The following is a 13,158-nucleotide window of genomic DNA, read 5'->3' on the forward strand; positions in this document are numbered from 1 at the left end:
CACTCATTCAGTGACCGTTGAACTTACTATGAATGAGTGGTACTTATGACCAGTCCTCTTAATTGCAGCTGTCAAAGCGACCCCGTGGTCACATAATTGTGATCCAGGTGCTTGGTGCCTGGCTTGCACTTATGATGTGGCAGCATGCCACAGTCACATGATCGCCATTTGTGACTTTCATTGCCAGCTTCCGACAAGCAGAGTCAAGGGGGAAGCCAGCAGCAGGTCGCAAATGGCAGCCGTGTGACATCACACTTAATGGCAACGCAAGATTCACTTAATGATGGTACCTGGAACTGCCATTGATAAGCAGTGTAGTCATGTGACATTGCACTTTACAACTACGTTGCTTAGCGATGGAAATTCCAGTCCCAATTGCTGTCATTAACCAAGGACTACCTGTAAGGAATGGATTCAGCAGTTGGATTCCAAGTCCTGGCTATCATTAGCTACCTCATACAAGACTATCACCAACTGGTATGCTGACTGCTTTTTAGAATTCTTTTGTAATGCTTTCTGAACATTCTGTGGTCTATACTACCTATAGAGTCAAGTGGTCAATCCATCAACTGCTCATCCAAAATATCATTGTAAAAAAAAAGGAGAATGACACCATGATTAAGTTTCCCACACTGGCAAAACAAGAATGAGCAACAAGGGCAGTGGTCAGGGACCAGAGAAGGCGGCAGGCCAGGACCATATTGACAAAGCCAGTAGAAGCCACTAGATTGCTGACTCCGAACACATTATTGCAGGTGCCTCCCCCACTTGCATCAATGCAACCCACTTTGTCTGCATGGAACGACTCAAGATGTGATCGGGCAACTGTGAAAACACTTCAGTAGCAGAACACCTAAGCCCATACATGGGGCACTTTGGCCTCTGGCTGACCTGAAGATACAGGTGAGGGCAGGTGGACACATGCTTAAGGAAGATTTGCTGGAGTGTCTTCACATCAGGAGGGCCATAATTAGGTGCCATCAAATGGGGTTTGACTCTTGCTGACAGTATGGGCAATACTTGCTGTCCTGACCTTAATGACTATTGTTACCTCTCCAAGAATTCCAGTAATGTCTTTGATCTTCTCCACCCACTTTGTCTATTCTTTTTCTTCTACTATTTCAACTGTACCAAGCAAAGAAAGAGCAGTCATCCTTTCTTTGATCTCAGAGTGATTGATTCCTAAAAGAATCATCGATTCTAAAAAGTGTGAGTCCTCTGTAGAATTTGAAGGCATCTATATTCTTTACAAGCCATTTTAAAAAACAAAGGGAATTTGGAACTGGAGTGAAGGACTTGAAACTCGTATTTTCCTTTAATTTTTTTTTAAGGCAACATAGAACTTGTCTTTCAGGATTTTACAGCCTCGAGCATTTTATTCTGACTAGAAGAGTAAGGAAGATCATTGAATCCCTAGCTGATTTATGAAAAAGCTGTCAAGACCAGTTTTTGCCTTACGAACCCTTGAAGAAACAGATTCCCCCTCCTCCCTTCGGGCGCCCTTTTCTTCCCCCCACCCCTCCCCCGGCAACCTGCAATGATTGGTGCATTGCAAGTCCCTGGCCTTTTAAGGGCCGCCAACCGGTCAATCTAAAGTGACAAGCAGGTGAATTCCCTCCGCAACAGATACTCTCACAAACCAATCGTCTCTACGTTCATCTGTTCTCGAAATACCCGAGAGCCAATGAACTGGGGCTGGGGGAAGGACGAGGGACCAGCTGGACTGAGGAGAAGTGGATATGCCCTGGGGATTCTCTCTGCTTGCCAAGCTGCTGCAGGGCCGGTAACCCTTAGCTTTTTTGCGCGCACTGGACTCGCCAGCCGCGCTGGTTCCGGCGTCAAGTCTCTCTGGTGCTGTTGTCAAAATGGTGATCAAAGTGTTTGTGGCAACGTCCTCGGGGTCGACGGCGGTAAGTATATGCATGTGATTTATGCTTCCCCGCAGAAGAGTCTTCAGAAGCCAGTGGCTTGCTTGCTTGCTGTTTAAGAAAGGGGCGTGATGCTGCTCCGCACTCTGAGCCCGTGGCAAAAGACGTGCCCCCAAAGTATATATGCACTTTGAAATTCCCCAAGGGTACAGCCTTGTCAGTCCGTTGTTGCAACCGAGGCTAATGCCCACAGAATCAGATTAATTTTTTTTCTTTCTAGCTTGCCAATCCTTGTGCCACAAATTAATTGATTCAACATATAGAGAAAATACTAAAATATTTATTTCACACAGATGAAAAATGCACAGTGTATTAGTGTTTTATTTTTAGCAAACTTTGTAAAGGCTGTGTAAAGTACGCCAATTACATGACTGGAAGAGAATAACAATCTAGCATGATTACAGTAGTGGAGAAAGCACCCTTCTCTTACCAGAGAAATATGCAGTGGACATATTATGAGGGTTCCCTTCTCCAATTAAACACATATTATCTTTGATTTCTTTAAAGGTTATTTTAAGCTTTCCTATCTTTATATTCTGTATCTTGGTGGTATCTGTTCTCAGTGGTCAGAACCATTATGTTTGCTGAAGTGAGGAAAGGGTAGGCAAAGGGAAGGTGGGAACTGGGAATGAACTGTTTCCTTTTATATCCAGTTCCCACATGAGCTCAGATTACAGCCTTGGCTGAGCAATCAGTCACAGTGACATGTCTAAACAAACTGGCTGCAGCTTACACATAACTCTGTAATTTCATTGCTCGCTGGCTGTCATGAGCAACCTCAAGAAGCTTCCAGAGGAGAATGGCTGGCAAGGGTTAGATCAAAGAAGTTTGGCTGCTGGTTCTCTCTAGCCTGATGTCCAGCAAGTAGCCCCAGAGGTCTGTGAGAAAGTTGTCTGTATTTCATGGTGTTTTTAGAGATGCAGAATTTTAACAGGCCAATTGATGTGGAACAATGGAAGTTTCAGTGGAAGCAAAATGTTACACGTACATTGAACATTACACTCAGAGAAAACTGGTGTAAAAAGTTTTATCGATGGTATGTTACTCCACTACTGATTGCCAAAAGAGGCAATTAATTCTCTAAAAATGGTTGGAAATCCACTGATCAGGTCAGTTCATTTTTCCATATATAGAAAATATGGAAAACATTTTCCATACATTGTTGTGAAGCCCAACAATTCTGCATAATGATTTGTAATAGAATGAAACAAATTCTAAAAGCTGAATTCTCCTTCTAGCCTACTATTTTCTTGTTAAATATTATTCAACCACATATTTCCACAAAGTATACCAAATTAGCCTCATATATGGTAACAGCTGGGAGGACACTTTATGATTCCTGTTGAAAATCACATAATTCCCTCGGTACAAAAATGGCAAATTAATTTGTGGGAGTATGTTTCAATGTCCAAAATAACTTTGTATTTGAAAAACAAATCCAATACAGAGTTTAACTCAATATGGAAACTTTTTTTGGATCGTAACTCCACATTCTGATTTCAAATTACATCTGAAGTATGTTCTAACATAACAGCCTAATACTTAGGTCTTTATTTGATTTGCTAAAGAAAGGTACATTTTTTAGCTGAGACAGAGGTTACTGTAACCTTTGTTTTTATTCATATCAAGACTGATTATTTTTCTTCATAATTGCACTAACTTGATTTTAATAATAATCTAGTTTTAAAAAATATAAGATGCTGAAATATGTAGAACAAAATTAACATTTTGTTAACTGTTAACTGAACTTTTAATTCAATTTTACAGTGCTTGCAAATTTCTTTTCTATTTACTATTGCTTGTTTATTATTATTTTTCTCTATTTTTCTTTTTCAATTGTGTTTTTAATAAAATCGAATAAAATAAAAATAAAATAATATATATTTTTTAAAAAGGTAAAGTTGGGTTCTTATTCCCCTTGATATGATTACCCCATAAAAGGTAGACTCCATTGCCTTATCCCCCAACACTGATAGTAATTATCACTGTAACAGAATCCAAGATATGGTCCTATACCTGCTGATCTGAAATTACAGCCCATTAAATTCAATAGGATTTGCTTCTGAATAAACACAAATAAGACTGAACAGTATAATTTTTAATAGACTAAAAAGATGGCCCTGATAAAAGTTGGGGTAACTAATGCTATAAAAAGTGTAAAATTGACTTTGTATTACCTCATCAATCTGCTTTCCTACAATTATACCAAAGCTATAATCTCAATAGCAATTTGGTGTAGTGGTTAAGGCATCAGGCTAGAAACCAGGAGACTGTGAGTTCTAGTCCTGCCTTAGGCAAAAAGCCAGCTGGGTGATCTTGGGCCAGTCATTCTCTCTCAGCCCTGGGAAGGATGCAATGGTAAACCACTTCTGAAAATCTTGCCAAGAAAACTGCAGGGACTAGTCCAGGCAGTCGCGGGGAGTTAATACTGACTCAAAGGTATCAAGGGGGGAAAAAAACAGGGTTGCATTGTTTAGCTGATTAACCAATTACATTAAATGACTTGTAGTTATTCAAAAGATACCCCTGAATAATCAGTTGGCATATTGTAATTATGGCCAATGTACGTAAAGTCTTATTGAAACAACAGGGATCCAGTGCCTTTTTAAGAGGCATTCTGTTGTATGTAAGGAATATTTTTTAAAGATGCTTGATTTTGAATTGATGAGTGTCATCTAATTAGAAAGAAAGATTTTTCTCTCTCTTTAGGACTCTTGCTTTTTCTCATATACAAATGTATGAAAGCTGAATATATTAATTGATCTAAACTTACTTAGTGATGCTTAGACATGCCACCACTATTTAGATCAATTAATATACTGACCCCTATTATTGTCTTGAAATAAAGTCTGTTAATATGGGTAATAAAAATCTGAGCATATGGTAACCCTGCTTTAACCTGGAGTCTTCCAGATATATTGAGACTGCAACTCTCCATATTGTCAGTCAGTGTATCTTTCAGCTGAGTTACATAACTTCAGACTCAGCCTGCTAATATTGATTTACAAGACTTAGATTCATAGAATCATAAGGTTGGAAAATACCTCTGGGATATTAAAAACTCTTTATTCCTTCCAGTCACTGTTCAAATGTTTAAAGCTGATGACAGTGCTTCTTGGAGTGCTAGTTTTAAAATCTGGGCAAAATTTAGAAATAAAAGCTCAAGCAAACAGATCTTTGACAAACTTTGAAGCAGTGGTATTGAATCTTTCAGATTTACCTAAAGGATGATTCATCCCTAAATTATATAATATTATAAAACAAACATGCAAGCCTCTAACTGGTTTGAAAATGGCTTGGGATTTCCAACAACAGATTAAGAACCAAACATGGAATAAATGGAAATTGAAACCAGGGAAAAGAGTACATATTTGCACTTTTGTTGATCATGTTTCCATGTTTTTCCAAACACCATGGTCTAAGGTGTTTGCAAAATTTTAAATCAGAGAATTAATATATGTGCACAACTTGCTGTGCTGCATATATTTTATGTACTGCAAATATTTGTTCTAAAGAATTAGTGGTATTTTTGTTGACTGCCGCTAGAATATCCATAGCTAAACATTCAAAAGATAAAACTATTACATTGGACCTCTAGTACCAAAATGTCTGGCACATTGCCATAGCAGAGAAATTGACCTACACCCTTCATCTGGTTAAGCTAAAGCCTTCTCAAATGTATGATCTCATTTTATATCTTACACTAGCCAGAGAAACCATAATTGCCTACAACAGTAACAAATTATAGGCATATAGTTACATTGTAAAGTCAAACTTTTGCTGGATTCGGAACCACAGTGGTCTATAAACTATTGTTTAGTGCTTATGTCTAAGACATATGGATTCTTTAATAAATCATTGTTAAAATATATCATAGCTTACTGTAACATGTAACCCTTTCAATCTCCTTACCAGTAGTTTTTGCAGCACAAAATCACACCAAGTGACTCAGAAGTCACCATTTTGGGAATATAGAGGTCACTGCCCCTTTCTCAGGTAGTGTGTGGTATCTCTTGAGCTCTTGCATCAAGAGATACTGACAAGACTTTACTAGATCACTAATCCCTCACTCAATTGACCATGTAAGTGACACTAATTATGGCTTGGCCACTGCCATACCTATGGCTTGGGAGGCATTGATAGCATGTTCTCCACGGGAGAGGTTTGCTTTCTAAGACTCTTTTTCCCTTGCACTCTTTTTCTTGGATGACTTGGTAGGCATAATGGATTAATTTACCGGATTTAGATATTCCATGACATTGCTGATTAGGTGGAATTAGATAAATCTGTGTAAGTTTGGGTTTGTCTGAGCTAAATCTAACACCTTTGAGCATATGTTGACTGGTTCAGTTGATCCCTTTTTGTTTTCCAATGGCACACTAATCCCCTAATTGACCCAGTTAAGTGTGTTCTGGGAATAAACCCAATGTGTAAAATGTCAGAGTACTAGCTTGTAGACTAATCCATGCAGGAAGCATATTTGTTACATTAATAATCCATTTTATTTGAATTTTTTTAAAAAAATCAAAGCATATAAAATCAGTTCAGAAATTAACCATTTTATTATGTATACCTGCTTTAAGATGTGTAGAGTTTTAAAGTTATATCACATTTTAATTTACAGGATGGATAAATGATTATGCTGAGAATGATGCAATTATTTGTATTTATAGTCCTACATCTTAATGCTTACTCTGCGCTAATGTTGCTAACTCTATAAATCAGTGGCTGCTGGGCAAATAATTTATTTCTACCAATCTTTTTTTGTAATAGGAACAAGCGTCTGTTGTTGTTATTCAAAAATATTTATGGAAGATTTTTTTGTATTTGGAGTATATTTATGGGAGGCTGGAAAAATATGTGCAAAATAATGTTCCTATTCTGATTGATAGAGGACAACTGGATTCAGTAATGGATAATACTCATTTATTTGTATCGTGCCATGTCATTTTCAGGAAGCACTTAAGCCAGCAGTCTTTTTAGGCAATTAATTTAATCTAGGTTGAAGATTAGATGTTTATTAGGCTCATCAAGTAAAATTCATATCCGAACAGGGATATTACCCTGGAATGCCATGCTCAAACTTAGCATATTGATAGTTGTAACACACTAAGGCTGTTCTTCTCAGCATTATTAGTTTTGCTTAACTTGAAAAGGAATGATAGGTTTAAAATAACAGATCTCCTCCCTCCTCACAAAATATTTTGGGATAAGAATAAAGAGAATATAAAAATACACATGTACAAACATTGAAGAATTGTCATCTCTGAAAATCCTTGATCAAATTGGATGTAGAGTCCTTTTCCTTGCATTGGTTGGTTATATATTTTGAATACATGTTTTAACCACATTTGCAGATACCAATATTTTTTTTTTCTGATGATAAAATACGAACTAACCTAGAAATCCTATGGGCACAATGCTTTCATCTGTGGAATACAGATGATGAACCTAAAAATAATCCCAACCAGAGAAATTAAGGATAACATTCTAGACCACAAATATGTGTCAGAAACAGGCTGCACATATAAATGAAGCAAGAAATGGGGTTCTGGTATATAAGTATGGGTATAAGTATTGTCAGTGTCTTTTTTTCCAAAATATTAACATTCCTCAACAATTTTGTTTGTTGTTCAGAGAATATCTTGTTTCACAGCAGTCTGAAAGAAAACAGAAAAGCCACGTGCTTTGCCAGTGTATTTCTGTAGAGGTTTCCTTCTCTTTCTGAAGCACACCATGATCTAGATGATATACTATAGCTTCATCCGAGCCTTTGGGGAGAGGGTTGAACCAGATGACTTGTCCAATTCTATAATCCTATGAAACTCTATTTTGCTTCATGTTCTCAGTTCACCATATCATTAGCTTACTCTAGTCTGAGCTCTTTGGCTTTACTTTGATTGTTATTCAGTAGAAATTTGATGAAATAATAATATGCCACATTTTTTACTGTTTATGTTAGAAAAGCACTGGATTCCTTCAGACTAAGGTAAAAGATAAAACTGGCTATTTTTGAGTTTGAGCTCATAATTCAAAAAGTAAAAAAGAATAATTTCCCATGCAGAGCTACAACTGAAGCCATAATATAATTACCATCAATAACTATTTGTCATTACATATGAAGAACAGATTGATTTGGGGCTATGAAAAACAGCAAAGACTCACATCAACTTTACAGTGACGGTATTAATAGTCCTGCTGATACAAAACTTAATTCTAGATACCTCACTCATTGTACAATGAAACAATTTGTTGTGAAGACCAAATCTGCAGCCAAGGTAATTCAGTGAGCAGTCTCTCTGGAACAGCTTCAACTACAAGTTAATTTTAAATATTTACCTATTATCTTTCTTCCTGGCACTATCCAAGCATCTGAGGCAGCAATCAAGAAGTGAAATTTGTATATATAATATTCTGTAAATTTACTGAGCTTTCACACCAAACCACTTGTTATTGCTTATTGACATATAATGCCTCGTTTGTTTCTTTTGTTTAGTTGCTTCTGTTTTTACGTGGAATGTAGCAAATGAGAAAGGGAAGCCTAGGTCTGCTCTTCTGGGTCACAGAATGAACATGTCTCCTCCCCACATAGCACATCCTATTGCAACGATGAACAGAAATAAGTTCTCATGTGTACCCATGTGGTGAACTCAAATTCAGTGCTAAGGAACATGACTTGCATTTTAAAAGGTCCAGGTTCAATCCCAGGTGCCTTAAGGTAGGCCTGCAAGAAATGCTTCTTGCAGTCTGGACAGCAACTGCCTCTGCATATTGATAAATCTGGATTAGATGGACCAAAGATCTGACCTGGTGTAAGGCAGCTGTCCGTGTCCCTGAAGTCGTGACTGGGGATGGAAGAAATATACCTCCTTTCCTGCACAAGGCATTCCCAACATACATACAGTATGCTTTCCTGCACTCTAGTAGGAAAACTAGAATAAACCATAAGCTTAACTGATTAAGAAATGTACCTGCTTGTGCTCACTGACCCCTCCCCTGAAAAGTGCAGTTAAGAAATAGCCATCCTCTTTGATTATTCTTGCTATTGTTCTTCACACCTGTAGCTTTTGCTTTTAGCATTCTCCCAATCTCTTTTTGGCTGTCTTAAAATTTCCACCCATTCACCATTCATGTACTCAAAGGGCTGCCTCTCTTCCCCAAATTCCCAAGTGTACGGCTGCCATTGTACCTTCAACTGACAATCTCACCTCCACCTCATACATACAGACTGTCCTGAAGAATAGTTAATGTGAAAAGCTTTGACTGTCTTTTCTGGGCTTTGTTTCCAGTTTCCATTAAACTGTTTTTTATGCATTTCAGGCTTCTTGCCTACTGTCAGTCCTTTTCAGTGGAAAGATACTTGCTTTAGGAACATGACCTTTGGTAAATGGGCCAGCGAGCTCCCACTCATCATTCACTGGCAACCAGACATGTCTGAGTTTCAGTCAACTTTCACTCATCTCAGGCATGAAATCTCCAACTGCGTGAGGGACAGTTGCATGTCCTGAGTTGTATACAGAGTCAGTTTAACCAACCTGCTCCCTTTCTGTTGAGGAATAAAACAGTTTGTCTTTTTAAAACAAAGGCAGAAATTGGGAACAGAGGCTGAGAAGGGGAACCTTCCACTCCCAGTAACCTCAGGATTAACTGACTGGAATCCTCAAGGATCTGGAAGGGAGTCCAGGAAGAACTAAGTTAGAGGGAAATATGTTTCAGGAAAAACAGTGGCTTTTGAATGAATAGGTAAAAAATGTTGAGCTAGAAATATTGCATAAGATGACTTTGACTTTGACTGAAAGTATTCTTATTCATTGTCACCAGTGATTATTGTCTCTTATACAAGCTCTATCCTTGTATGCTTTATGCAAATTGGCACCTCTTTACACTGAGGTTGCTTCTATATTAGTAACAGATAAGTAGGATCTTGTAATCTACCCAGAACCTTCAATAGATTTTTCTGTTGATAACTGTTTTCAATTACTGTTGTATTTTGAACACCTCTGTATTGTTAACTCTTTTGCTTTACACGTAACTCTTTAAAGCTACGAAGAAATTTGTACACTTTTTTCTCTTTTAAATCCAGTTTTATTCTGTTTATCTCAGTGAGATTGGTCTACCTCTCCACAATGGAAAAAGAAAAGGACGGGCTGATTTCCCTAGTCACACTCCACAAAACCGCAAGGCTACAAGATGGCCCAGTAGAATTTATTTCATTTTCATTTTCATTCTCATTCTCTCTCTCTCTCCCCCTCCCCCTCCCCCTCTCCCTCTCTTTTTGTCCTTTGAAATTGCCAGAAAGTAACACAAGATGTGGAACCCTGGAGTTAAGGGGAGGGTGCCAGGGGAAAAGGAGGTTTGAAATCTCCAGTCTTTCATCTAATAGGCTTAGCCATGCCACTAGAGACTTGATTACTGCTAAATCTCTGTGCTGAGTCTTCAGATTAATTTACAATAAATGAATGCTACTTTATTACTTAGGATTTGGGCTTGTTGATTTTTTTTTCTGTTGGATATACTGTCAGCATTTTGGGTTGATTTAAAATCTGCCTGATACTCAGGACAGCTTCTGAGCTAGATTTATAAAAGAAAGACGTAAGAAATGTATAGAAGGCTTGATTAGGATTAAGGACTGGATTTGAGTCTTGTCTTGTGGTGAAGTGCATGTGTTTCTTTCAGGTTGCATTTGTAAATACCTGGAAGTATGACACACTGACTTTCCTGGGATTAACTTTTAAGTAGACATGGATAAGATTGCACTATAAATGCAATACTGCAGACATATTAATATTTTTTATTTACCTGAGCATTTGCCTTTGGAGTTTGTTCACAGGCTAATGTTGTTGTTTTATTTCCCTCCTGCTGTTTTATTTATTCATTATTACTTATAATTTCCAGTTGCTACTTTGAAACTGCTTGCATCCAGTACCAGTGCCAGTTCTGGGGTTAGAGAACAGGGGAAAGGTGCCCTTAATTGAGCTCCCCTTCTCAGGAGACTCATCTCTTTCTTACTTATTCCAATTTGGTTGCACACTCCCATTGAGTCCAAATATACAAAACCACTGAAGGAGACAACACCAAAGAAGTAGAGGACAAATGTGGAGGCTATGATCAATACCCTGTGATCCTCATTCCTGATGTGTGCTCTGCTCTTAGAAATCATCAGGAAAAATTACTGCAAAACAAACATGTTTAAGCCCTGTAAATGTGGGACATTCCTCCATGTCCTTATAAATGAACATTGTTAAGTGGGTGCTGACCAGGGTGGCTAAAAACAACTCTCTGCCTGTTGTGCCAACAAATTATTCTGTGACAGGAAAATTACACATACACATTCCAAGAATTGGTGACTTTATCTTCCACAGGAACAACAATATAGAGGCATTTTCTCTCTGTTCTTTTGACCTACCTGATATTGTAAGATCAGCTGCATATCCTGACCACATCCCACATAATCAAGTAAATTCTACTTGCAAGAAGTAGCTTGCAAAGCATTCTATATTCTAGTAATCCTAGAAATCATTTGGACTAAAAGTTGAACTTTACTTTGGCGCTGGCAATGGGATAGAATTTCCCCTCACACCTGAAAGCAGCAGACTGGCTTTGGGAAGGACAGTTGATGTGATATAAGAACAAAGGAATAGTTGTGAGGGCTGGATTGGGAGAGAGAGACATGGGATTTGAACTTTAGTTCTGCTATGTATATGGCTTGCATCTTACACTCTGCAGTTGCTGGATTTCTTCATTAATTATTTCAATTAAACTGGTTTCTCCAAAATGTGTTCTTGAATCAGTGCCTGTGAGGCTTTGGTTCTCATTGGGAAGAGCTTGACAAGAACCGTGGTAAATCAGGCCAAGACTTATTTTAGTCCAGCATTTTGTTTCTCACCGTGGCCAATCAGATGCCTTTAGGTTGCTCATAAGCCGGAGGTGGAGACATACCGCTCTCCTGCCATTGTTCCTCTGTCTAACTGGTATTTGGAGGCATATTGTCTCTCAACACAGAAGTAAGATTGAGCTTTCAAGATAGTCTTTGATAGACTTGTCCTCCATGAATCTGTTTTAAATTTTAAAGCCTTTTAAAGCCATCCAAGTAGTGGCCATCACCATATCTTATGATAATGAATTGCACAGGTTACGTGTTATATGAAAGAAGTCAATTTATTTATTTAGCCTGTTTTAAATCTTCAGATCAGTTTCATTGGGTGATCACTGGTCCTAGCGTTTTGAGAAAGGGAGCAAACTTCTCTCTGGCCAATTCTGTCATGCCATGCATGATTTTATGCACTTTGTTCGTGTCCTCCTGATCACCCTTTTTTTTTCCAGAACAAAAGAGTCCCAAAAATTCTACTGTTTTCTTACAAGGAGATGTTCAAGTCCTCTGATCATTTTGGTTACCCTTTTCAATGCTTTTCCAACTCTGTTATATCCTTTATCAAACATAGTGACCAGAACTATATAAGTATTTCAGATCTGGACTTACCATAAATTTGTATGAGGGCATTATAATGTTGGCACTTTTTATTTTCAGTCCTTTTCCTTCTCATCCCTAGCACGGAATTTGCTTTTTTCACAGTTGCCATATATCTTATTCCATGACTGCTATGTTTATGCTGGAGCATTTGATGGTGAACATTGTCAAAGACTTTTTGACAGTCTAATATACAACTCAACAGGTTTACCTCCATCCATGTGCCTGTTGGCACTTCCAAAAATTCTAGAAGTTTTGTGAGGCATGATTTACCTTTGCAGATTCCATGCTGATTTTTTTCAGCGATGCTTGTACCTCTATATGCTTAGTGATTTTTTTCTTTGATGACTGTTTTTGCAATTTGAATTAAGATGACCAGTCTGTAATATCCTGGAGCTTCACTGGACCACTTTTTAAAAATTGGTGCCACATTGGTTACAGTAATGAGCCTGATTTGAGTGACAAGTTACATATTTTTACCAAAATGCCAGCAATTTCACATTTGAGTTTTTCAAGAACTCTTGTGTAGTCACCACTGGGACCCAGTGACTGTTACTGTGCAGTTTCTGAAGAAGTCCTAAAATAACTTCTCTTATTACCTCAATTTGTTTTACTCGTTCTGATGTCCTCCTTGAGAAAGTCAGTGCAGGCTCAGGTCCTATGTCTTCTCTATATCTTCATATTCTTCAGCATCTCTTTCACTTCTTTGTCACCTAATAGCCCAAGTGCTTCCCTAGATGGTTTTCTGCTTCAACTATATTT

At 38.0% G+C, this 13,158-nt stretch overlaps 1 protein-coding gene across 3 annotated transcripts in view; it reads left to right on the plus strand.

Annotated features, from left to right (window-relative positions):
• The window catches only part of GET1 (guided entry of tail-anchored proteins factor 1), a 66,128-nt gene that overhangs the window by 26,558 nt on the left and 26,412 nt on the right, over positions 1–13,158 (plus strand). Inside the window, exon 1 of one of the 3 annotated variants that reach the window (XM_088144691.1) lies at positions 1,655–1,910. The exons of 1 other annotated variant lie outside the window; for it this stretch is intronic. In XM_088144691.1, the coding sequence (XP_088000817.1) occupies positions 1,866–1,910 (45 nt within the window). In that variant the 5' untranslated portion in view covers positions 1,655–1,865. Of the gene's footprint in view, positions 1–1,654; positions 1,911–13,158 lie in introns of those variants that run through there. One more of the 3 variants, XM_088144692.1, reaches the window with a different exon arrangement.

Source organism: Python bivittatus, unplaced genomic scaffold (genome assembly GCF_059951505.1).
Source record: "Python bivittatus isolate LINGU-HERP-01145 unplaced genomic scaffold, Pbiv_v1 ctg000350_np1212, whole genome shotgun sequence".
In the NCBI taxonomy this organism is placed as follows: domain Eukaryota; kingdom Metazoa; phylum Chordata; class Lepidosauria; order Squamata; family Pythonidae; genus Python; species Python bivittatus.